General features: G+C 41.9%; 1 protein-coding gene across 9 annotated transcripts in view; it reads left to right on the plus strand.

The window, feature by feature from the left end:
- The first annotated feature begins 6113 nt into the window (after positions 1–6113).
- Positions 6114–24718, plus strand: part of synrg (synergin, gamma) — a 35265-nt gene continuing 16660 nt past the window's right edge. For 2 of the 9 annotated variants that reach the window (XM_037457494.2, XM_037457678.2), the window contains exons 1-15: positions 6126–6186; positions 9929–9969; positions 10644–10801; positions 11177–11304; positions 11926–12031; positions 12142–12253; positions 12570–13001; positions 13666–13944; positions 15003–15083; positions 15252–15448; positions 16961–17176; positions 17261–17400; positions 18379–18503; positions 18985–19047; positions 20555–21514. In XM_037457494.2, the coding sequence (XP_037313391.2) occupies positions 6152–6186; positions 9929–9969; positions 10644–10801; positions 11177–11304; positions 11926–12031; positions 12142–12253; positions 12570–13001; positions 13666–13944; positions 15003–15083; positions 15252–15448; positions 16961–17176; positions 17261–17400; positions 18379–18503; positions 18985–19047; positions 20555–21514 (3073 nt within the window). In that variant the 5' untranslated portion in view covers positions 6126–6151. Of the gene's footprint in view, positions 6187–9928; positions 9970–10643; positions 10802–11176; positions 11305–11925; positions 12032–12141; positions 12254–12569; positions 13002–13665; positions 13945–15002; positions 15084–15251; positions 15449–16960; positions 17177–17260; positions 17401–18378; positions 18504–18984; positions 19048–20554; positions 21515–24718 lie in introns of all 9 variants that reach the window. The other 7 variants (XM_037457953.2, XM_037458031.2, XM_037457232.2 and 4 more) reach the window with 6 other exon arrangements.

Consider the following 24718-nt stretch of genomic DNA (forward strand, 5'->3'; position numbering starts at 1 on the left):
CTTCATCGGCCAAAAAAACATACCCCTGCATAGCTCTACATGGAACAAAAAGTATTCCCTGGTAATGTTGTGGAGAAGACAGTAGTTTAAAGTAACATAAAATGGAAGTACTTAAAAGGTGTACCAAAGTACACTGCTTGAGTTACTTCCCGCCTCTACACATGTTTATAACCTCAACAAAGATGTTGTGGTGTTGCTGTGGGATAAGACAAACAGCCTCTTTGAAGTTCATAGATCTAAAGTGCAAATTACATTTCAAGCAACAAGTTCGTTGAACCTGACTGGTTGATAGCACAATTGCTTTCAGCCTTTATCTCGGTCTGACAATGCGCACTGTAAAAAATATAATTGCTGTCATTATAGTTCTTGTAATGACAAGAAACACACCTTCATTTTTTTGCAGATACTATTTGAAAAAGAATTCCATGTAGTTACCACTTTAAAACCTATTGACTTGTATCACTTAGGGATCCCTTTTTAATGTGTTGACCCGCGGTCTCCTTCGTGGAGCCATGCTGTTTGCAGCCTTGTAATCCACTGATGTTGCCCTATTTGGTTTTCAATGAGGCCTTTGATTTTCAGACCCAGGAGGCCTCTAAAGACCTGACCATGTCTCTTTTTCTCTATTCTCTGCAAGAAATTGGAATACTGAAAGGCGCATTAGCATCTGTAGGACAACACAGAACTCTCAAAACATGCCATTTAATTCAGCTGTGAATTAGTACACAAGCGCAATTCATTGACACTTTTTCGGACATCAGTTAGAAATGTGCAGTTTTGACTCTTTTACATGCAGTTTAAATTTGCTGAACCAGCATCGAATTTTAATGTTTTATCTCCTATGTTTTTAATTGTAATTGTTGTTATTTAAGGGATGAGCTAATTCTTATAATCAAGAAACAAAGAAGGTTGTTTTCAATAGATTGTATCATTTATGTCCATCTCAATACAGATCTTTTTGAATTAGGTGTTATTTTAAATGTATTACATATGCTGAATGTTAAATTCAGTTATTATCAAACAATTGATTCCTGGGGAAAACAATGTCCTACTAGTCGTCATTGCTCATCTCTCAGAGGAGGCTACGATTGGTCAGGAATACCAGCCAACAGCATCATTGTGGCAATAAACACATCACACATTGCTAATGCAAGTACCGTATTGTTTAACAACCATTATAGTTTTGGTCATTTGGGGAATATTTTGGACATCTAAAATGAATGTCAAAAAATGTCTTGTTACATTTAACAGGTCAAAGTTATTGTTAACTTTAAAAATGTTATTCAAATGACATACTTCAATTTTAATCAGCATGCCCAATTTAAGTCTTAAAAATCCCAATGGATGTTCCCATACGAAGGGCAGCTGTCAACTTCAGGAAGCTTCAGCGAGTCTTCGGGGACAATCCGTTTCACAGCATAATTTTCAACTCCTCCACAAGTGTCTGATTCAGCGCTGCATCCACCTGATCAAAGCACAAAACCTCCAGCCAACAGAGGATCATTGACTCTCCCTTCACCTCTCATAAGCCGACTGGCATGACTCCCAGGCAGCAGAGCATAAAACAGGGAAGGTCACAAATGATGCTGTGAAGGAAATGAACTTTGGCCACACATAGTTTGTCCGGTAAAATGTTGTCAGTGCGAACAGGATTCCTTCAAAAGAAGTGTGACTGCTGAAACTAATCCTGTCACCTGTAATTCTGCTAGTTCTTTAAATTTTACTGTAATATTATGTTACTTACTCTGAACTTGCTCTGCCCACATTTGTACTTCGGGACAAGTTCAAGTTTCTTAATCAGCATTAACATTACTAAACACATGCTGTAAAACGTACTGCAATAAAAACATGAATACCGCTAATGCTATTATTGATACGTCGCTAACATTAATTCTATTGCTATTATAAAGCCGGTTTTATACTTTTGTATGTCTAAAAAACAATTAACCGTTATCTCAGATGTTGTATAGAGTACTTCAGGAATGAGTCCTTAAACCCCATAATTAGGAATTCAATGCAATTCTGGTTCCCTCTGTTGCCTGAAATAAGGTAGCAGTGAATAGTAATAAATCAGACAACAAAATGTCCTAGCCAAAGGTTAGCTTTTTTACTTATGATGGCTGCATTCACAATTGAAAAATCATAAAAGTTGCCTTCATTTGTGAAAATGATCACAATGTACCAAATGTGTTAAAAATGATTAACATTTTTTTCAGTTTTCAAAAATCAAATGGGAAAATCCATTTTGGCTTTTTGTCAACGGGAACCTGTGTGATGCTAACTTCCATGTTGGCCCTACACAAATGTGTAATCTCTCATGACGATGGAGGCGGCCCAACAGATCTGCGCAATCGAGGACTGGAGAGGTCAACGCAAGGAGAGAGATGACACCCGGGAAACAGAGGAGAGGGGCAAAGAGACAGAAAGTGGAAGCTACAGGGTGAATGTGGCCGTGTGTTTAGCAGAGCCAGAAGAAAGGGTACTACATCAACTCCAGCTGGGGTCCAAGGGGTCAATGGATAAGACTGCCCAGCAGGGGTCAAAGGTCAGAAGGCCACTCTCTGCCAGGGCTAATTGGTCACTGCGACCAGAGTTAACGCCAACCTTTCTATGGAGAAATACATACACATGTATGAAGCTGCTCCGACAGAGGTCTTCCATCAAAAGCCCCCATCAAGGAGGCTTCTGTTGTGCTCTGCACAGTCATGGAGATCAGTCAGGCCTTCAGTCAGTAGCCTTCCCCGTACATCGCCACCAGCACCACCTACAGTGACAGCTGGGCTGGACGCTTGAAAAGTATTCATTTGAAAGATAAATTTAAGCATTATTTTTATTATTATTATATATGTTTGAACTTAATCTGTAGTTATTATTATTTAATTTAGTGTCTGTTTTGTTTAAGTCAAGAAGTGAATCGTTTTGAATCATTTTCACAATCACATTGGAGTCCTCAACCAAATTCATGGATTATGGAAACATAAACGGTAATACTAAGAATCAAAAGACTGCCTTCCTCGGAGTCAACGGACCTAAACACAAACACTTCAAAACATAAAACCAAACTTTGATCATCTGCACACAACTTAAAGAGGGTTCTTCTTTTATTGTTATGTATGCAGTGCAAAGACAAATGGAACTAACTTTCCACTTTACACCAAATCACACAGCAAACAGGAAGAACACAAGCTCTCAACTTTTATATAAGTGAAGTGACACATGATTCAGAGCTCTCTCTTTTATTCTGTAGACATACAATGTATGTCCTGAATATGATTTCAAAATAAAACAATGAATATTATTTGAATGCGTAGTATACCGTAAAAAAGGGGGTGAAAATTCTGCACCAATTAACTCAATTCATTTATTTTAAGGATTCGGTCGCTCATATTTCATCCACAGCTTGAGACAGCTGTCAAAAGCTGATTGTGATGCCAGATGTATTTACCCTTAATGAGCTTGTAAAATATTGAAATGTTAAGAAAAGATTGACCCAATTTTTTTTACATAAAGCATCATTAAACTAGATATTAGAACAACACAAAGTGTTTCAGGTGAAAACCTGCAGGTGTGATGTGCTATATTCGATTTAATGAGTCTAAACTGAATCAATTTGCATCTAAGGCTAAAAATCTACGGTTTAGAGAAATCCTGACGGATGGATGTTGTCATGCTGATGCTGTCACAGGCTTGATGCTGGACGGGTTAATGATTTATGGGGAATAGTGTGATGCCCAGAAAGGGACCCTGGTTAATGTTCACCTTTCTCGCCAGACCCCCTCTCCGGGGGGGCTGCCCGCAGCCAGTCCTCATCCACTACTGGAGGGGGACGTGACCGACTGTGTCGGCCGGCCTCCAGCTAAACCCGACACACACAGCAGGACGGGACACCTCGATCTGCTCTCAGAGAAGTGGAGGGAACGGGAGACTGACGAGGCCTAATCATCTTTCTAATGAGTGTTAATAGAAGCAATTGAGAAATCCAAGCCGTTGAAAAGAGCACAGATGTAATAAAAGTCACCTTCTCTATAACATGTGAATGTTTGAGCGTCACTGCGCGATGATTATTAATGTAGTTTGATACTTGAAGGCTGTTTTAACATGTACTTGCTGGAGAGTTTCTCTCTGCCTACACTGTGGCGGACCAACTACGACTGCGTGATGGAAAACACGTCACAAGCTATATGTTGCTTATGATTCTTCCAGGGAACCGACACCAGATTTGTAATACTGCAAATTCGAGGGCTTTTATCAATCGGCTATAAATCACTATTTTACTTACGCATACAATAATAGCTATTAACTTAACAGACATTTATTCAAAAAACAATGTTTGAGATCATCACTCTAAAAAAAATGCTAAAACGAATAATAAAATATATTTTCTTTTAGTATTCATCCATGACCATTCTGGCCTTAGGGGAATACTTTTCTGGTGGATAATTTTTAACTTTTCAAAGTTAATGACAGTAATGTCTAACATGTGCCCGTGCAGAGAATAAAAAAAAAGAAGCCATGTCCTAGATTCGATACTGTGACCATACTCATAGTATATCAAGGACAAGACCTCAGTGTCCTCACTTAACACCGCAGCTCTGTCCTGCGAGACATAAATCAATAAATGTAAAATATAAAAACACACTGTTATCACCATGTGTGCAAAGTAATGTAAATGTAATGTAACGATTTCTATCCATGCCCATACCTTTATGTGAAATTAAAACAGCAGCTTTTCCCTACGCTGTGTATCACTCTACAGCCTAAATGGCCACATAGTCCCTCTGTCATGTATATGGACTCTGAATCATTGCTGTTGAATAAAGCAGAGGGAGAGGAAAGCGTGAGGGCAGACGAGGTGATGGATAGCAGCCGGGCTTGTCATTGGTGGCCTTACACTGCTCTCATTAAGCTGTAAATCTTTCACAACGACACCCGCTATAAGACAATACTAGAGGCTTTTCCTTGTTGCTCCACCTTGTCATTGGTTTAACAAAGAAATTGCCAAGTGAATTACTTTGTGAAGATGCTCAATGGCCTCAATGCTTCGAGCAGCCGGTAAAAATGTTGGATCAGACATCGGGGGGGATGGACACAATATGCGTGCAATATAGAACGCGATACAAATATCAATATACGTAATAAAGTAATGATACATTTTAAAGAAATACACTTAAACAATAAAAGTTTAACTTGCAGAAACAAGTAATTACTTCTGTCTGTAATAAATCCACCCGAATAGCGGCAGTTCCCAACAAGTGGGTGTACCGTGTACCGCAATTTGACTGGTAAGGTGGGTCCGGCAAAAAAATAATACCACTCCATTTTAAACCCAAAGCAGACGTAATTCCCTGAGGAACTGTTTAATGTGTTTGGATGAACTGCAATTTTGGTTTAAATATTTTGATAACATACATACATCATTGTTTTGAATGATTTGCTGCAACAATACAAAACTGGATGAATGATATCTTAGTTGTGTAGAACCTTAAAGCTATTTCTTTATTAACATTTGTGGGTTTAAAGGATGTACGTGTTACAGGACAATTATGAAAGACCTTATAACATTTTACTTAATCCATCTGCTGTGACATGCAGAGCCCAATTTTTCACCATACTTCTTGTCCAGAATGACAAATGACAAATGATGTCTTTTTTAGACAGACGCTACCCACCCTGTGCTAGACTGTAAACACTGCCTACAGGTTTTACTACAGAGCCAAGGATCCTGTGTCTGTAACTTAACATGAACGAAGCTGAAAAACAAGCTTAACACTGACATCTGTTGGGAAATATCTTTAATTGCAGCAAAGCACGGAAAGTTGTATTTGGGATTCTCGGGCCCTGTGTTCTGCCTCGCAGGAAGCCCACACGAGATCTTTCCATTGTAGTCAAACTGCAGAACGTCTTGAGGTCACATTTATTTTCCGTTCTTTACTGCTTTTTTCTTCTTTTATTATAGATAAAATACCAGCCCGTTGTTATAGAAGAGCAAATCATGCCGATGTGGATCCTTATTTCCCAGGTGGGTAAAACATGAGGATCAGAATAGAGCAGTGGGTATTCTGTGCCTGAGAGACTCTACTCAGGGCCCCGTAGACCAGTTAGACACCGTCACTGCGGACGTCATCTCCTCCTGGTGACTACTGTTATCAAGATGGCGCTGCGGCCAGGATCAGGGGGAGGCGGCAGGTATTTTGGCATTTTAAAATCAACTTTGTCGCTAAAATGTGAGCAACTTGTAAAATACCCCCAGTTGAGCGACTATTACCAACACCGTATTTGCACTGAAGGGCCTCAAAGACAGAAATTGAAAAGTGTTTGTTGTACGGGCGAGATGAAGAGATGAGATGGCTGGTTGTCAGGTGTCAGCTAACGTTCGGTAACCGGGGAAAGCTAACGAAAGCTACCTGGTTTCTGCTGCCTGTCCAAGCTCCGAGTGGACCAAAACAATGTCACAGGGTTCGTACATTGACACATTTCAAGTGTCATGCCTTGTGTTACTCTAATTTTCCGTACAGTTACGATATCCAGGGTTATATCGTGATACACATCGAAATTACAACCCTTGTAACTAACGTTATAGCATTGGGAGGAAACTAGCTAGCACCTGTACAGACGGGCCTGTGCACCGCTGACAACGTTACAATCTGGCCTTATACACTCTTACAATTTTATGCTCTCCCATGGGGGGAAGGGGAGGCTATTTAGTACCATGTCGTTCAACGGTTGAATAATTAAAGGAAAGCAGGAGGGATGGGACTATCCACACAACCAAAAGCTGCTAAAGTTCAATTAAAACACTTATTATGACCCCAGTCATAGACCTCTGCTTGTTGTCTTAGCTAACTAATACACATTTACAGAATAACAAAATAACCCTGACAAGCCAATTTATGATCTCTCTCTGGTTAATAATTAGTTGTAGGAGTTGTTGACCAGATGTACAGATGTCTCATTAGAGCCCCATAACTGTTTCCAAGCTGAGGTGTATGACTATTAAACAGCAGCTGGCTACAGGCATCTCGACCAGCCAGGTGAATGTGATCCCACAGGGGAAACCCGAGCCTCCGTGACTACAAATGAGTGCAGGTGTAACATGAAGACCTGCAGGTGTAACATGAAGACCTGCAGGTGATCCATCATATGCCGCTGATGGCTGGTAGACAGTTACTGACGTGTGCAAAGTGAGTGCAGAGCAGGAAAAAGATGACTTGGTGGATTTAGTCAGACAGGAATAGCTTGTATTCGTCGCTGTGGTTAGTGAATGGAATTGTACCCATTTATGTCAACTGTATTAGGCTGTTCAATGAGCAGGGCTGTCTTATGGGAATATTTACTTTTTTAAGGAGTTTTATATTAAAATGATCTTTTTCTGTCCTAGAGTTTTGGAGCGCTGAGGCCATGGATATTGCATTTAATATAGTCTATGGCAGCCAGAGGCGTAATTTGTTGGTTTTCGCTGATTGTTGTGTAAAGCAGAGCCTTGTATATTATTCTCGTTTATTTCAAGGATCTCCTGCCACTTTCTGTGTGTGATGGATTAACAGGAACCTGATCAGATATTAAAAAACAAGTTTGAAAGTCACTGCACAATGAATATAAACCCAAAAAGCATCAACTTTTGGCTTCTAAGTTGATAGAACCACAGAATTCATGTAAAATTACAGTATAAATAACTATTCTTCTCTGTTTAAATAAAGAGTTCATTTATAGTCAGTTTTTCATCTCACAACAACATCTGTTTCCTTTTGAGGGAGTTCTCGTCATACCTACCATATATTGCACTACAAGAGAAGCATCGTTTTAGCTTTCTCAGTAATGATGACATTGACGGAAACTCCTCTCCCAGCTTTCAAAACAGTTTGATGATAGCGGTGGGATGATTACGGTCTTTTTACAAGGCGCTGGCTCGCAGATGCTATCGCTGCTTATCTCCCTCTTTGTTAATCTGCCCTGCCATAACCTGGTATTTGCTGCAGGATGGTGGCAAGCAGTGCCGTAGCACTCCCATTAATGCTGTTAAGCTGCAAATCTTACACAGAGCAGATGTGACTCTGCAACGGCATTGCTTGACTCTTTATTCTAACCTACCATATTTCTGTCCACGTGGGGGCAGCAGTGATGAGCTGTGAACACAATAACCATATTATCACATTATGGAGTTAATGTCCTTTGCATGCAGTGGCCTTTTTCCAAATGTAGTAGACATGAAGCATTTATTTCCCGGTATTCCTATTATATAGGAATATTAAGCCATTATATTGCTGTCCCTCTGCTGTTTGGGAGAAGCCCATTAGTGTGTTTTCATCCCTGTCATTCATCCCTAAATCATTTTGAAATATGTATTTATTGAAGATCAGGTGTAAGTTAATTCATTAACCTATATATTATTTCTGTGTAATGACAATTTGCTTGTAGGATGGAGCTTGATTGATCTAAGACGTTTTTCAGATTTGATTATGTTAAAGGACCCATCGTATGCCCATTTTACCACAAGTTGATGGTTCCTTGGGGGTCTTGATTAAATGTCTGTAACATACTTTGGTCAAAATACCACAAGAATAATTTAAAACGGCACCCTTTTCACCCTGTCTAAAACAGCCCTCCACAGAGTGACCCGTTTTAAGTGCCTGTTCCTTTAAATGTGCTTTGGCAAATATTGTACATATAGTGAGTGTTGGGGGGCATGACGTTTCTAATGTAAAAGAACCATAAAAAATCGCGGGAGTTGTTTTTGGGTAGGTAGACATGCCAGATAGATGTAGAAGTGTAATTTTCCTAATATAAGGGATTTAGTTTAAATTATTTGGCAAATGCTTGCGCTGTGTGATGATGAGTTCCCTGCCTCTCTTTTGCTAGCACAGTTGCGTTGGTACCAAAGTTCCCAGTATGATATTTTCACCCTTTGGAGATTAGTGCTTACATTCAACTCAGTCAGCCCGGGACACCCAGGCCTGGCTGGGTTTTTCTTCTGTGTGTCTCTGAATCACCAGTTTCCAGCCTGGAGAACCGGGTCCTTTTACGTTATTTTACAAATAGCTGCAGGCCTGTGTGGCTTGGCTCTAGTGAGTAGACCCTTGGCCGACATGCAGGAGCGTCGTGTAATTGTTTTGCTAAATGCCTGATTTCTCGGCACAGACCCGAGTACCAAGTTGCCTGATGAAATGAAACCGCATCAATTATTCTGCCTTTTGGGTATTATTGTTAAAATGAAAGGATCTGGAAATGCATCCCGTTATTTGGTTATACAATAAATTGAAGAAAAAATGCTCACTGGTGATCAATGAATTACTTACTTTCGGCGCCTCACGAGTGGCATCCTTTCACAGCAGCTCCTGCTCACCACCAAGCTTTTTCTTAACATACAGCTGCTGTTGTTTTTTACTTTTTTTTTAATCATGTATCTTTTGTGCACTGTCCACTTTGCTGCTGCAATCCTGTGACTAATATAGGAATATCTTATCTTATCTTAATGCTGACAGCTAACAATCATATTTTGTATTTTTATGGTGGATTCAATCTAGCAGTTGTATATGGTTCCACTCTAATGTAATTTCACAATTATGAAAAGCAATCAAGGGTTTAACTACCTTTTTGTTGTGTGAAATGCATACCCATCATTTACATTTTTTTGTCAACAGTTCGTTGACACCGAGCAATTACCATATTAATCATATTTAGTTTCAAATTTTCAAATTCGCATTTTTCTTTCACTTACATTCTATATGTATAACATCACTAGCCCTACTTTGAATGTATGGTTATACATAATATATGATATTTGCAAGATAGAAATTCAGTGATGATTTATACTTTGCATTGTTCAAATCTGCAGGCGACATGAATTTTTGAAAATCCCCTCCAGGTGTTGTCTAAAGCTCTATTCACTTGAATCTCATCACCTGCCATTCTGTTTATTTTCTCGTTCTAGTTTTATGTATCCTGTTGGAGGGGGCCTGGGGCCGCCACAAGGTGAGTCACTCTGCAGTCAATACTACTATCCGATTCCTTCAAGCTGACTTTGAAAACGCACTCGACCACTTTCCTTATCCAATGCTGACGAATAAATAGAAATCTAGAATTTAGCTCTATGTGCATTGTCATATTTAGACTTTTGACTTTGCTGTAACACTCCTGATGAACCATCTGCACCGAGCTGGGGGAAAAGCGTCTCTAAGGGGCCATTACATGCTCCCATTAGCAATGTCATTTTAGACTAAGCACATTGTGTGTAGCCACCTAAACAAGCCGCTTTGTCAGCCCGGTTGAGCCGTGAAATAGTGAATCACCCGGAGGCTCCAGCGGGAACTGACTGCAAGGCTCTGGCTGTCAGATCACATGGCCTCTGCAAAAATAAACACAGACACATTTCTATTTATTTATTTTTTTCCACTTTCTCTTCTTGTTGTGCTTCGAGCTGTCACCGTAGTCCCCAGAATTGATTTGTTTGTTGCTGAGTCTTTTTTCTGCCGTCTTAGAAATGCTTTTGCAATATTGAATCATGTCCAGTCTCTAGAGGCTCTCCCTTCCCCCAAACTCCAGGATTAAGTTGTCTACGGTGTACCTCAATTGAGCATTCTCATGCTTCAAATTGTACTGTAAGACAGTATTTGCGATGTGTATTATAACCGTATGTGTTTTTGCAGGAATGGTACCCATGCAGCAGCAGCAACAGCAGCAGCAGCAGCAACAGCAGCAGCAGCAGCAGGGCTTCCCTATGGTTCCGGTCATGCAACCGAACATGCAGGGCATGATGGGAATGAATTTTGGGGGACAGATGCCTGCAGGAGCTATGCCGATGCAGGTGAGCTTATTTCTGTTTTTTATTGTGTCCTTAGACATTTGTCGCCTGCATTTATTTTTCCACAAACTTGCTTAACTTCATTTCCACTTACAAATTCATATGGAAACCCTGCTGTGCTTCTTTAACTGGTTACGGTCCTGTAGAAGCCTTCTTTTTCTGAATTGCAACGGTTTCCCTCTGTGTTAGAATGTAATACATTGTTTCTCCTACCATTATACTGTTCTAGAGACATGTAGATCCTTTCGTCCGCACCTGGCACTCCCCTAAAGCTGTAAATCTAGGGGAAACACTGTAATACCTCGTGCCAGAGTGTGACAAGGGCTCATGCCAACGGGATGTCTGAGCTGGTGTCTGTGTTATTTGTTCATCTCACAGGGTGGGATGGCAATTGGTATGCAGAACCCAGGGATGCAGTTCTTGGGGCAGCCACAGTTTATGAGTATGAGACCTGCCGGACCACAATACACTGCGGACATGCAAAAACAAATGGCTGAGGAGCACCAGTAAGATATCTTTGCAACAAATGTCATGGTTTGTGTGTGCACATGAATGCTCACAAATGTATAGCCCACTAAGTAACTAACAGAATACATTTTTAAATAGATGGAGTATGACAGACTGGCATCCCTGTTTTGTTCCCCGACACATAAGGCTTAGCCAGCAACTCTTAAATATTTTAACAAGGATTTGTTAGAATTGGGGGAGTGTTATATTGAGTTGGAGCCAACCTGACACCATGCTGTTAGACATTTTTGGGCACACTGGGAGGCATAGGAGATCCAGAAGTGGCTTTAAATGAAGACAAAAATGATACCTGAATGTTGCGTTAGCATCGTCTCCGTTAACATCTTAGCACACTGATAACCGGATTTACCTCTGAACTGCCCGACTACAGCCACAAAGGGTTGTTATGACGATTTCCTACAAAAGTTGAATAGAATAAAGTAATGAGATTTTGTAATGTACAAGTACTTTTTAAATATACTGCTGGTATGGCCTTGGTGGCCCACCTAGCAGACCAGCGCTCCCTGTCTGCATATGTATGTGTAATCATGAGTCTTTTACCAATCCATTTGAAATTCCTTGGTTTATTCCATGTGATGCCTCCTCCTCATCGCTTTTAGAAAACGGCTGGAACATCAGCAAAAGATGCTGGAAGAAGACCGGAAAAGAAGACAATTTGAGGAGCAGAAACAGAAGCTGAGGCTGCTCAGCAGTGTCAAGCCCAAAGTGAGTGTCTCTCTACATCCGGTTCATTTTGCTACTCTAATGGCATGCCGACTCCGGAATTTTGTAACCTTTGTAACCGGCCTCTCAATCCTCATTTATTGCATCCTCAGACAGCTGAGAAGAGCCGCGATGATGCCTTGGAGGCAATCAAAGGCAACCTGGATGGCTTCAGCAGAGACGCGAAGATGTACCCTAATCCATCATCCCAGACCAAGAAGCCAGGTACCTTAATCCTCAATGACCATCTGTTGTTCCTCTCCTTCAGCAGATCTGTTCTGAGTTGAAATGCATCTGTCTGAGAGTAATAGGTGGATAGGAGGCTGGTCAGCATGATGACTGCTCAGCTGTTGTCTGACGAGAGTGTACCACAAAAATTTGTCCAAATTTCTAATGTTATTAAAGCATTTCAAAAAGTCAAACTATACTGTCAATACTTGAGTTGAATTTGGAGTTATCTCACTCTGGGAACGTTAATTCATTCTCCATTGCAGTGTGTGTCATATGTTGTGCCATCCTCATTATTTCTTCATTTTTGCAGACTCATCGCCACCACATCCTTCTGTCCCCATTCACTCCCTCCCCCCAGCACGCCCAGACAATGACGAGTTTAGTGACTTTCAAGGGCCTGTAGACGCCCCCGCCTCCTTCCCTCCGCCCTCATCCACTTGCTCCGCATCGGGCCTTTCTTCTCAGGCCCCCGTCCAGCCTTCGTCCACTGCCCCTGCGACAGGTTTCTCCCCGGACGATGACGAGTTTAGTGACTTTGTTCAGGGTCCCCTAAATGCGTTCCCTCTCTCCGACTTCCACGTCTCCGCTCAGGCTCAAGTCCGACCTTCCTCCCCTTCCCTGAAGGCAGGACTTTCCTCCTCCTTTTCCTCCACCCTCCCTCAGTCCCTTCCTGCCTCTGTGTCCATTTCCACTGTCACCCAACATGCTGCTGTCAGCAACAGCTCCCAATCTACATTTCAAGGTAACTGTCTTTTTGCTTTGTCGACACCTCCCTGCCCATCCGCATATTTTATACCCTACCATATATATTTTCAATGAATCTGGAGAATTTTAAACTTTTTTTAGCACAGTTGCTGCTTTTATTGCTGATGATAAATATTTTCGCTGGCACGTCTGGGTTGTGCGCTGGCCTTGCCGTGTGGCAGCATGCAGCTAGCACAGCAAATGGCCTGGGCTTTTTACCTAAACTGTCAAAGCCTCCAGACACTGCAAACTAGGCAAATTAGGATGCAGCATCAAAAAGAAGTGCATATACCAGATTGTACCTGAATCAATCAATGATACCGAATGTTTTTTTTTTAGGTTTGATAGTAGACTTTTAGACTCGTGTCATCAGCTGTTTAATCCTTCGGATGAGCTGTTCAATGACTGCTGTCAGTCTGTACACTAAAAGTGGGACAGACTGACGGGACAGAGACACATTCTGTCCAGATAAATGCAACATCAGCCCCCCATCGAGTGTCCCCTCCCCACACCTCCTCCGGTCCTGACACATTTCTAGCGTAATTGTTTGGATGTGCTTGCATTGCTATTTTTTCAGGTTTTTCAATATATTTTAGGATTTTTTTTTTCAACTGCTTGGTTTAGACTGTTTGTGTCATCAAGAAACCTGTTTACCCCTCTAGGCCCCTCCCTGGAACAGAAGCTATTTTCCTCATGCGATTTCACTGCCCCTGAGACGGCACCGGTTAGCTTTAAATCCAAGCCGAGTTTGGCAGCAATGGGTCCTGGAACTAAAGTTTCAACCCAGTTTCACTCCAGCACTAAAGCGAGGAATTGGGCTGCGGGCCCCGAGGACTTGAGTTCGGTCTTCATGGCTGAAAAGCTGCCTGAGTGCCCGGTGTCAGCGCCCGGCGCCCCCCCACCAGGTGTTGACTCGTCTCCTCAAACCAGTAAAGACAGTGGTGAGAGACGGGCCTGTTTTTAAGTCTTCACTGCTTCCTCTTCTCTCCCTTGCTCTGCTGCACTCAATCAAGGCAGAACTTTTCTTACTTTCCCAGGGAAAATATTTACACCCTTTTCTAACAAACCAAAAATTATTCTCTACCTTTTGGGTTACAAGTGTTTTTTTGCCAGATTCTGAGCTGTCATCGTACTCTGAAATCAAATTCTGCTTTGATCATTTACTTTGCCTGTGAGATCAAATGGAATGGTTTCCTCCCTGTTGCTTTTCCTATGTCTCTGCTCTTGCGTCATACCTCTGTCGCCTCACACCAAATCTTGTTAGAGGGGCTTGTCTTCTCGGCGCCCTCTGCACATGTCGGGGAAATGGACTGTGTCCGTTGTGGTCCTGAGGGGACTCCATAAGCTGCTGTTTGTTCCGCTCGCCGTGTAACACCTCAGAGAACCAGCTCTGGCGCATGCTGACTGCTATGGTTTAACAGGGTTGCGCATGGTTTGTGCAGGTGCCACTAATGCCCAAACGAAATCCGAGGATGATTGTGCATGCCACTTGTCAACTCCTTTATGCTTTATGTTTGTCTGTGTCCGTGTCATCGAGGGAAATGCAGAGGCTAATCTTGGAGACCGGGGAGATTTGTAATGAGATTTATTTAATTGCCCACCGACGGCTGAGTATTATTTGCAAAGCAGCTGCCTGAGTAAACAGACATTTTGGTGACTCAATAAGATGTTTTGCAAAGCACTGAAAATTTGCTGTAGTTTCCATTTGTAGAAAATGTTTATTTGGGTTAATGTTAGCAGTTAAATTTAATTTCATATTCATTCATTTGTTCGTACAACACGGTCTCCTCTCTGCCCATCTTGAACCCATAAATGGCTCATGTCTGACCAGGAAAGACTTGTGATTCCGTGCAGCAGTGCATGACATTATGCACAGTCTTCCAGACTTCAGATGAATATTTCCTTTGAGGCTTGGCAAATTGTATGGCCGGGAAAGTGTTGTGCAATAACAACTAATTGTGTTGTGTGTGTTATTTGCGTGTGTGTGTGCCTGTGACAGCAGGTGTTGGCGTCTACCCTCAGCAAGACCACATTCAGCCCATGCTGCCAGCGTGGGTTTACAATGACAGCCTCATCCCAGGTAAACATTTCCTCGTGTTCCTGTTTTAGACATTTATAATTAATGATTTCTGTCTTTTGTATGATCAAAAACCTACAATTCTCCATTATGACTAAGATTTGGGATAGTATTGATAGATCCATTTCTCGCATGAATGAATATTGTTTTTTCTGTCGGTTTTCTCTTTAGAAATGTTCAAAAAGGTCCTGGAATTCACCATGACCCCGGCGGGCATAGACACAGCCAATCTGTACCCTATACTAATGTCGTCAGGACTTCCCAGGGAAGCACTGGGGCAAATCTGGGCGGCAGCCAATCGCACAACACCCGGCATGCTGACCAAGGAGGAGCTCTACACCGTACTTGCACTGATTGGTGTGGCGCAGGTAAAAACTAGAGCCATGACAAACCTTCTCCTCAGACCAACTTGACAAATCATCGTCCACGGCTCGCACCGAGCCTCGCCATCAGGTCCACAGTGTAATTAGACGGGCTTAGCTATGACTGGGTGAAGTGAGGCCACGTTGAGAGTCAGCCCGGGGCATTTGAAGCCAAAAATATGGCTCCACCAGTCCCCCATTATTCCCCATTTGTCAGGAGGTTTCTTATCATCCTTAGCCTGGGCCTGTGCCTCCCTGCAGGGAGCTTATGAAACACTGCATGCCACCACTTCCAAGCAAGCAGTAACAAGACACCTGGGTTGACGTAAATCTCCAGGAGCTTTAAAACATGCCCAACAAGGTGGGTCACACTAGCCACTGTGCCGTAACGCCTCTAATCATTCAATTGATATACCTTTTTTTTCATTTAATAAGGCATGTGCATGTATGTGCTGTGGAGGTGTTGCTAGCTCTGTGCAACACTTATTTTCTCCATTGCCACATTGTTTTCTGTCAGAAGAATTGACCAACTGTTGAAGTTTATTGTTTGATGGTTTTCCAGTTTTTAAGGATGCTTGTTTGGCAAGTCCGAGATGAGGGAGAAATGCCTAGACCTAAAGATAGTCTTACGTTAAACCAAAGGTGCTGAGAGTGAGTACATTTGCATTGAGTGGTGTGTCTTCAATGGTCCAGTTTTTATTTTGTTTTGACATATATATGTTAAAGTTAATTTAAAGTGTATTTTTTCAGATCTATTTTTAGAAGTTTGGTTAATTTGGTCCTCTTTATAGTATAGTCTGAAATCTGTAAGAAGTTGTTTTTGAGATCGATTGTTTTGAGGTTTATAGAAATTATTTTCTTTTATTGGATTTGGAAGGAGAATCTTTGCACAACTCCCCTAAACAATTGTTGTGGAAAACTGAACTGCCTTTTTTAAAATATATATTATGATATGGTTCGACCAGTTTTGTTAACCCACTGAAAGCATGTTCTCTCCGTAGCCCGGTTAATGCTACAGTTGGCCATTGGTTTAGTTATATATATAATATAATGTAATGTGTGTGTTTACAAATCACATTGGGCACATCTTTGTCTATGTTGTAGTAGCTGAAAATCCTAAGTTGTAGCGTGGAGATTTTAGTATCTGTTCATCAGAGTTTAGATGAGTACCTTGTGAAAGACTATTCCCAATTTGATTCGGTAATTAAAAGAATCAAAAGAGGAAAGAACTTGTTTTCCTTTTGATGAGTTCTTAATGTTCATAACATTTCAGTTTGTCCGTGATTAGTCAGGAGTTGTAATTGATGTCTTTACTGAATTGTTTATGTTTTTATTAACAGATCATTAAGGCCTCTGGGTCATTTAATGTGGTGTTTTCCCATATGCCTTATCAAATAAGTTTGCAGTATATCACCATTGGGGCTTATTCAATTTGGTCACAGCATCCTTTCCCTTTGTGTGTGGTTTCTACAATAGCTTCCCTTGTCAGTTCCTTAAAATCTCTTTCCTTTCTTTCAGAGTGGGCTCCCAGCAATGAATGTGGAAATTCTCAGCCAGTTCCCTTCTCCACCAGTGCCCAACCTGCCAGCCCTGGCCATGGCCATGGCCTCCGTCATGCCCCAGCAGCCCATTATGACCAAGCCCTCTGTTCCTATGGCCATGCCCACATCAGCACCGCCGCAGGCTCAGGCACCCACAAGCACTAACTTCATCGCCAGCTTCCCTCCGCCACAGGTAACACGACCATGTCTTGAGTTCTGCATTATCCATTAGGTGGTCATTATTTGCGGCCTACTGACTAACACGTTGCCGGCCCAGGGGCCCAAAGCCGATGACGATGACTTCCAGGATTTCCAGGAGGCTCCAAAGGCCGGAGCCGGAGACCAGTCCTTCACTGAGTTCCAGGGGGAGTCCAGCGGAAGTTTCCCCACTACCCTCGCATCGCAGCACCAGAAAGGGTAACAGTTAACCCTAACCCTAAATGCAATTATAATTATAGCTCACTTAATTAGCAGTAGGATTTGATACTAATGAGTTTACAATACAATAAATATATGTCTTCAGGGGTCCTTGTTAATTCTTACATCTCTAGGCTTTCTCACTAGTCCTACTTTTTTTAAGAAAAGATGTTTGTCGTGATGAGGGTGTAATATTCAGCCCTAGGTGCTATTTATAGCTGAGCTATTCTGCATAATATTTGAGTCTTCAATCGTTTATCCTGGAAACCATACAGTCAGGCAGTGTCTTAGTATCTTGTGATAACCTCCCTAGAATAACAATGAGTTTGAGTCATCTCGTAATGAATTCATTTCAATGAAATAGTTCATTTCTTTATATTGCTTTCCAAGCGCATTTTGAGAGACTTGTCTTGTTACAGACAGGAATCTGAAAAGCAATTATCTGTTAAAAGACAAAGAGATATAATTTAATAGTTTCGCATTTAAGTAGCATATTCTGTTTCACCAACGTAAGAAGTCTTATATTCTTGTCTAATTAATGAGAAACTGAAAAGCTCATGTTGGTTTGGCAAGCCAAACTCTGATGTGTTGCAGAAAAAGGGCTTTGTGGGGAAAAAAACATATAAAATCAATTGGGAATTTAGAAATAAGGAAGCATAATTGCATAAATTGGAACAGTTGTTTTTTTGTTGGTCTGAATGTCATTTGTCAGCAACAAAACCTCAGAGGGCCGGTGAGCTGTGCCCAAGTTGGAGGAGCATTGTTTTTTAAATGCATAGCAGAGATGTTTAATAAATGTGTTTTCAGTGTTTGCATGAATAAACCACACTTCGACATAAGTTGTTACATTGAATATAAACATTAATAAATAAAATAAAAATACCTCACTCACCACACTTTACAGTGAATGTTTAATCAGCTTAATCTTCTATACAAACCTGCTGTCCTGATGTCTAACTCACTATTGTGTCCCTGCAGTGCGTCTGCCATGCTGACTCCCGTGTCCGGTTCTTCATCCGCCTCCGTCACTTCCTCTGATAAGTACGCTGTGTTCAAGCAGCTGTCGGTGGAGCAGCCTGCGGAGCCTACGCCCACTGCCTCAGGTACCTCGTAGGACAACACGGAGTGGGCGGTACAAGTCACTGTCCACTCTCAAGGAAAGGCTCCAGTCAGGTGAATCTAGGAAAAAAAGGTAGAGTAGATAAGGGAGTGGTGTGGGCACGCCCCCCCTCTATATAATGGTAAGGAAAACACTAGGAAGGGCCAAAGATAATGTTTCTTCATATGTGATTCCAACTTAACCACACAGGTGATATCTTCATTTTTACCTTCATACAGTGTTTCACTACTTATGAAATAATATTGATCCCTGCAATTTTAGTCTTGGACATTATTTCCAATTGGGGCACTTTCAGTTTTCTGGAAATTGTTATTCCTTCTATAATCTGAGAGGTCTTTACACACATTTTAGAGTACAGGTTGCCATCGCAAACGGCATTAAGGGAACACCCGCATACCGATTAACACTTAGATTTGTTGCATTTTCTGTTCATAAATCCCATTCTTCTTCTTGTTCTGATCCAGATTTTGGGGACAAATACAGTGTATTCAGACAACTTGAGCAACCTGCTGACAAGAAACCAGTCGGTAAGAAACTCAGACACATTGAAGTTTGCTTCTGATTCTAAAATGCACACATTAGCCAAACTATGGCTATTCCAGCTACTCCTGAGAACAAATTCTTTGGCCTCTTTGACAAATGACAAAGAGGACCTCTCGGGCACTGATATGGTCGCAAGTTTGATATTCCCCCTAATTAAACAGGGTTTCATGACTCGGGTAATTGTTGTTAGGGTGCTACAATATCATATTTAAATGCCATTTTTACACTATATGTTGTGCCGTGTTGATACTAGTGTGTTTCCCATCCCTGTTTCATTAGAACAGTTTCCGATGGGGACAGCTCTTGCAATTCCAGTAAGTCATGGTTTGCAGTGACCTTTCCTTGGCATTGTCAGGCTCCTTCTCCTTAATGAGCCCATTAGTTATCTCCTTTCCAGCTTGCAGCAGCAGTGTAAACACATCCTCTGGTTCCATCCATGCATATATCATACAGCAGCAGATTAACAACCTCTGAAACTCAAGGATACATTCCGACTTTTTTCTCTACAGCAGTGTTTTGTTTCAAAAGATTTGAGACAAAAAGATTCTGTTTCAAAAAATGTTTCTGCTGCACCTTTCGTAGCATATATTGAGCTTCATTGCACCATCTTAACGAGCAATTTCAGTTTCTATTCAAATGGAATTAATGAGTCAACCAAATAGTAAAATATCCCGCTATTTATATTGTTACTCAAGTCTAGATACTGGCAACGACCTAACCTTTTTTTTAACTTATCTAATAGTAATGTTATGTTCCTTGTTAACATGGCCAGGTGCAAAATGTGTTTTATAATAAACACTTGCTCATTCATCTAATTAAGTGCACTATGCCATAGGATAACCACGGAAGTCAATTTATTGTTTAAAAACAACAACATGAAAGTTCACTGATGGTCGTTTTCTTATTTAACTCGTGATATTGTATAAAACAAGATTATCCCCTTCAAAGAGTCCATTATCAGGAACAAATGGACGTCCACGATGATGGACACCTTGTCGGGCATTATACCCCCATCAATAGTATCAGGACAGAAAAAGGTCTTCTGGTGCATCCCTATGTTTAGTTTGCATTTGTTCAAACATTTTTTCATGTAGCACTGGCATCATGTTCTATTACTCCACTGGGAGGGTATTGAGAGACTATTAGACACTAGAGACAACATAACTTGTTAAGATGGACTTACACTTTGTAAAATGTCTTCCTCATGTCCTGTTCTTGGCTGAACAGCTCTTTGCATGGTAGTGTGGATTGTCTCTATATAACATAGCTTTTTTGTGCGTTGCTGTGGGCTTGATTGGACCTTCTGCAGCCCGCTGTTCATCAGAAGACTTGACGTTTCCCGAGAAAGTTCACAAGGCGCCCGAGCCATAATTGATAACCACCCACTCTTCTTTCTTGTAGGATTACGCTGCAGCTGAACGTCCTCGATTATGTCTCTCTGTCGGGATTCATAGTTTTTAATGATCTCAAACTGTCGTCTTTAATTCACAGGGGAAGGATTTGCCGATTTCAAGTCCGTCAGCGCTGACGATGGTTTCACAGACTATAAAACTGCAGACAGCGTCTCTCCATTAGACCCTTCAGACCCGGCCAAGATCTTTCAACCTTCCTTCCCCTCTGCTTTCCCAACCTCTCAGTCTCTACAACATCTACCCCAGCAGCAACAGCCCGCAGTGTCTCTTTCTCAGCCCAAAAATCCTCTCAACATGGCCGACCTTGACCTTTTCTCTTCTATAGCCCCTTCTGTACCTGCTCCCACTGAGACAAAACCCAGCCCCTTCCCCACCGTGTCTGTGCCCCCTTCTCTGGTGCTCGTGCCAGGTGGAGGTAAACCTCGAGGGGGAGGTGCAGATGATTTTGGGGATTTTACACTCTTCGGCTCATCCTCCGATGCTGCTCAGGCTACAGCGGTGGGAGGAGCTGTTGCGGTGCCGCAGGACGACTTTGCAGATTTCATGGCGTTCGGCAGTTCTGGTGGGGAGCCCAAAGGCGAGAGCAGCAGCGTGGGGGTCCAAGGGGAGGCCTCCACCCAGCAGCGACTTCAGCAGACCTCAGACAAGTATGATGTATTCAAGCAGCTATCTCTGGACGGCGGCCTGGCCCAGGACAACACCAAGGAGAGCGGCGGCTCCTTCTTCTCTCTCAAGAGTGACACCGACGACTTTGCCGACTTTCAGTCCTCAAAGTTCTGCACGGCGCTCGGGGCTTCGGAAAAGACTCTGGTGGACAAGGTGGCCTTTTTCAAACAGGCCACAGAGGACTCCGCCTCCGTCAAGTCCCTCGACCTCCCATCCATCGGGGGGAGCAGCGTGGGAAAGGACGACTCTGAAGACGCACTCTCGGTGCAGCTGGACATGAAGCTCTCGGATATGGGCGGAGACCTGAAGCATGTGATGTCGGACAGCTCTCTGGATTTGCCCGGTCTCTCGGCCCACCAGCCCCCCGCTACAGGTGAGGAACTAGTGCGATTGCTCTGGTGAGGACCCATCCAGTCACATCCAGTATTAATTTCATGGCCAGCGGTGGCCTCTTCTCCTCAGTGCCCACTTGTGACCAACAAACAGGGATCAAAGGGCAAGTAATGAAGCCCTAATTAAAATTCCATATGCTCCAGTGCTGATGATAGACTACATGAATAACATATCATAACTAGATGCATCGTATCATTAATTCTACACGTCGTCATTCATCAAGTCATATTTATTTATTTATTATTTATTTATTTGAACCCTTAGTTCCCCTCCCTTTTTGTTCATATTCCTTTCTCTCCTTCCTCCAAGCATATATTATTATTGTGATGACAGAAAGTTGCCCTGTAGTTTACTTACAAATGGTGGATACCTAGTTTGGATGTGTTTGCAGTCATGGTTCCCGCTGTGACTCAGGCGAGCTCCGTCCTCTGTGTTCTTGTAGCAACAGGCGTGCCTCCCTCCACTGCACCTTTTGTCCCCACAGGCCCGACTTTAGGAGTGTGTTGTTGATGTGTCGCGCAGAGCCGACAGAGTGGTTGAATGGAATACAGTCGAGAACAAGAGATGATTATGGCGACGATTGTCACCTGTTTCCCACAATCGGCTGGAGTTTTCTGATGGCATTATTTTTAAATCATCAATCAACATTTTTAGGGTTGCAAAATATAATATGGATTAGCTAAAAATGCAGTCCTTGGTTTCCTTATATGTGCCAGATCCTTTGATTTGCTTTCAATGGCTCTCAGCTGGTACACGACGGCCCAGCGGCTCATGGCTGACAGCACTAACAGTACAAGCTACAGTTAAAGGGCAGTGTGTGTGCACCTCAAAGGGAACGGGAGGGTGGGGGACGCTGCAGGGCGCCGTTGGTCGGGTATGTCCTCAACGCACAAAAAACCCAGACAACAACTCGCACCAATCTTCTGCTCAGGTAGACATTACTCCACCATGTCTCTACATGGAAAAAATTGTTTAGTGCTATATACATGTATAAAGCTGTATGCACTATTCTAGTCATTTAAATATTAAACAGGAAACCAGATGAGGATCACAGCTGCGACAGTAAATGCATCTTGACTGGATGCAAAAAGCATTTTTTCGGCCAGCGTTCTTAGAGCGTGTTTCTGCTCTTTGCGTTTTTATTTACACCAGCTATTGTGTTGCTGTGCAGTATTTCAGACCTACCATGCAGTATTCTTTGGATCAAATGGTCCTCTAATTTGCATGCACTTCACCTTTGTGAAAGTGGAGTCAAAGTGTTTGACCCCCTGGAAGTGGTCCTTGCAGCGTCTGGGAGATCTGCTCATCCCATCAACTCCACCCACTTCTCTTGGGTCATCGGCACCACACCCACTGGGGTGAAGTCGATTGGATGGGTTGTTTTACAATCGCATTCATACATACGCATATATTGATAGGGTTGAGTCTGCAGACCCCTGAGGCTGCTCACAGGGCTGTTCCTTGTTTGTTCAAAGATTATTAACATTGAAGGTCAATTCAAATTGCACCCTTTGGTGTTCCATGCAATTACACCCGGGGGGGGGGGGGGGGGGGGGTTGATTGAGCATACGCTCATATAGTAGGATTAAAAGGAAATAAAACCTTTTCGGGGGTTATCAGGTGACGTCCATGTCAGCCTTCCCTCTCCTGTGCTTGTCATTTATTCATTGAGCATATCACCTTCCATGCCACGTCTCATGTGTTCTAAATGTGTAAAGCCTTGAAGCTTAAAACATTCGTTTTACTTTTTCTACTCTTTATTGAACCCTTTTCTTTTTTTTACTCATACATCCAAGTTCCTAGACTTTATCAGATAATCCTAACTTAAATAACAGGTCTCTCATATCATTTCACCATTTTCTTCCTGATCAGAAAAAGAAATCATGAATACAAACATCCCCATTGCCTTATTTGAATTTCTATACAGAGTTGAGGAGTTCGATGATGTTTTTAAACAAAGTCTAAGGAGCTGATGTTCCGTTTTCCGGAGAGCTTTGGGGCTAATCTGATGTTTAAAGCAGTTTGAGCACCTCATTACGTGGTTCTCTGGACGTAATCTTAAAGAGACAGTATTTCTCTTGTTAGGTTCCTTTCTTTAGGAATCTTTTTGTTTTAATTGTTTCTTTGTTTTTCACCGTTGTCTGTGATAGTGCAGCATGAATCATCATGTGTACTCTCTGGTCTGGCTCTCTGAGAACATCATGTCGTTAGTATTACCCTTCCTGCCTTGCTCTTTGCTGCAGTATGCCTGCCTTTTCAATTTGTGAAATTGACAAGAACATAATACAAGATATCATTTTATGCATAGCAGTATTGCAAGTTGTTTTATCAAAGGAAACAAATGTATACATACAGATTTAATAGTGTATTTTTATTACAGGACTATTGAGCTCTGATTATGAAGGACTCCTTGATCTTGGTGTAATTTGCAAAGTATGTAATTTAAATGTAGCCTGCAGTATTTAGTAAGATCAAAATATTTTGGGTCAACATTCCAAACAAAAACATTGGTGTCTCAAGTAGTGATGTGGTATTATTTAAAGGATTATAAGAGTGTGTTGCGCATTGGCCTGCTTTGTCAAACAATCACTGTCGCAAAGGAATAGGGATACTGTCTCTTTAAATCTGTTTCTGCATCTGTGCTTGGATGTAATTAAAATCCTTTCTGGGATGTCAGGTGTAAGAATGAACCTCTTTGTTTTCTGTAACCCTTTGAGTGCTTGAACAAGATCACTTAATGTTTTTAGATGCAGATGATGAGGTTAATGCGGACGTTGTGATTACCTCCCTTTAATTTGTTATTAGAATAAACTCAAGGACTAAAATATTATTTCATAATTGTAAATGGATAAATGGCAGCATTCTGAATTGTGCATTTTTAGTCCCCACTGCTACTAAAATGCAGTTTTAGAATTTCCAAATTAACCAATTCTTCCCTCAAGTTCTCAAAGGGTTAATGCTTCCTGCCTTGAGCTGGTTCTTTACATTATCTTTTCAACTTGGCTTTGCGAGTGTTCTGTACTCAAATCTTTTCCAAAACACCTGTTGCTTTAAATCCCAATAGTAAAACACAGTTTGTCCTCTCCCCAGAATTATTGATTTTAGTCTGTGGATGTGCCTTCTCATTCTGGTTCCTGCTTCAATATCCTCGGATTATCTTGGTTTTACTTACTTACTGTTTATT

The sequence above is a fragment of the Pungitius pungitius genome, chromosome 3 (assembly GCF_949316345.1).
Source record: "Pungitius pungitius chromosome 3, fPunPun2.1, whole genome shotgun sequence".
Classification (NCBI taxonomy): domain Eukaryota; kingdom Metazoa; phylum Chordata; class Actinopteri; order Perciformes; family Gasterosteidae; genus Pungitius; species Pungitius pungitius.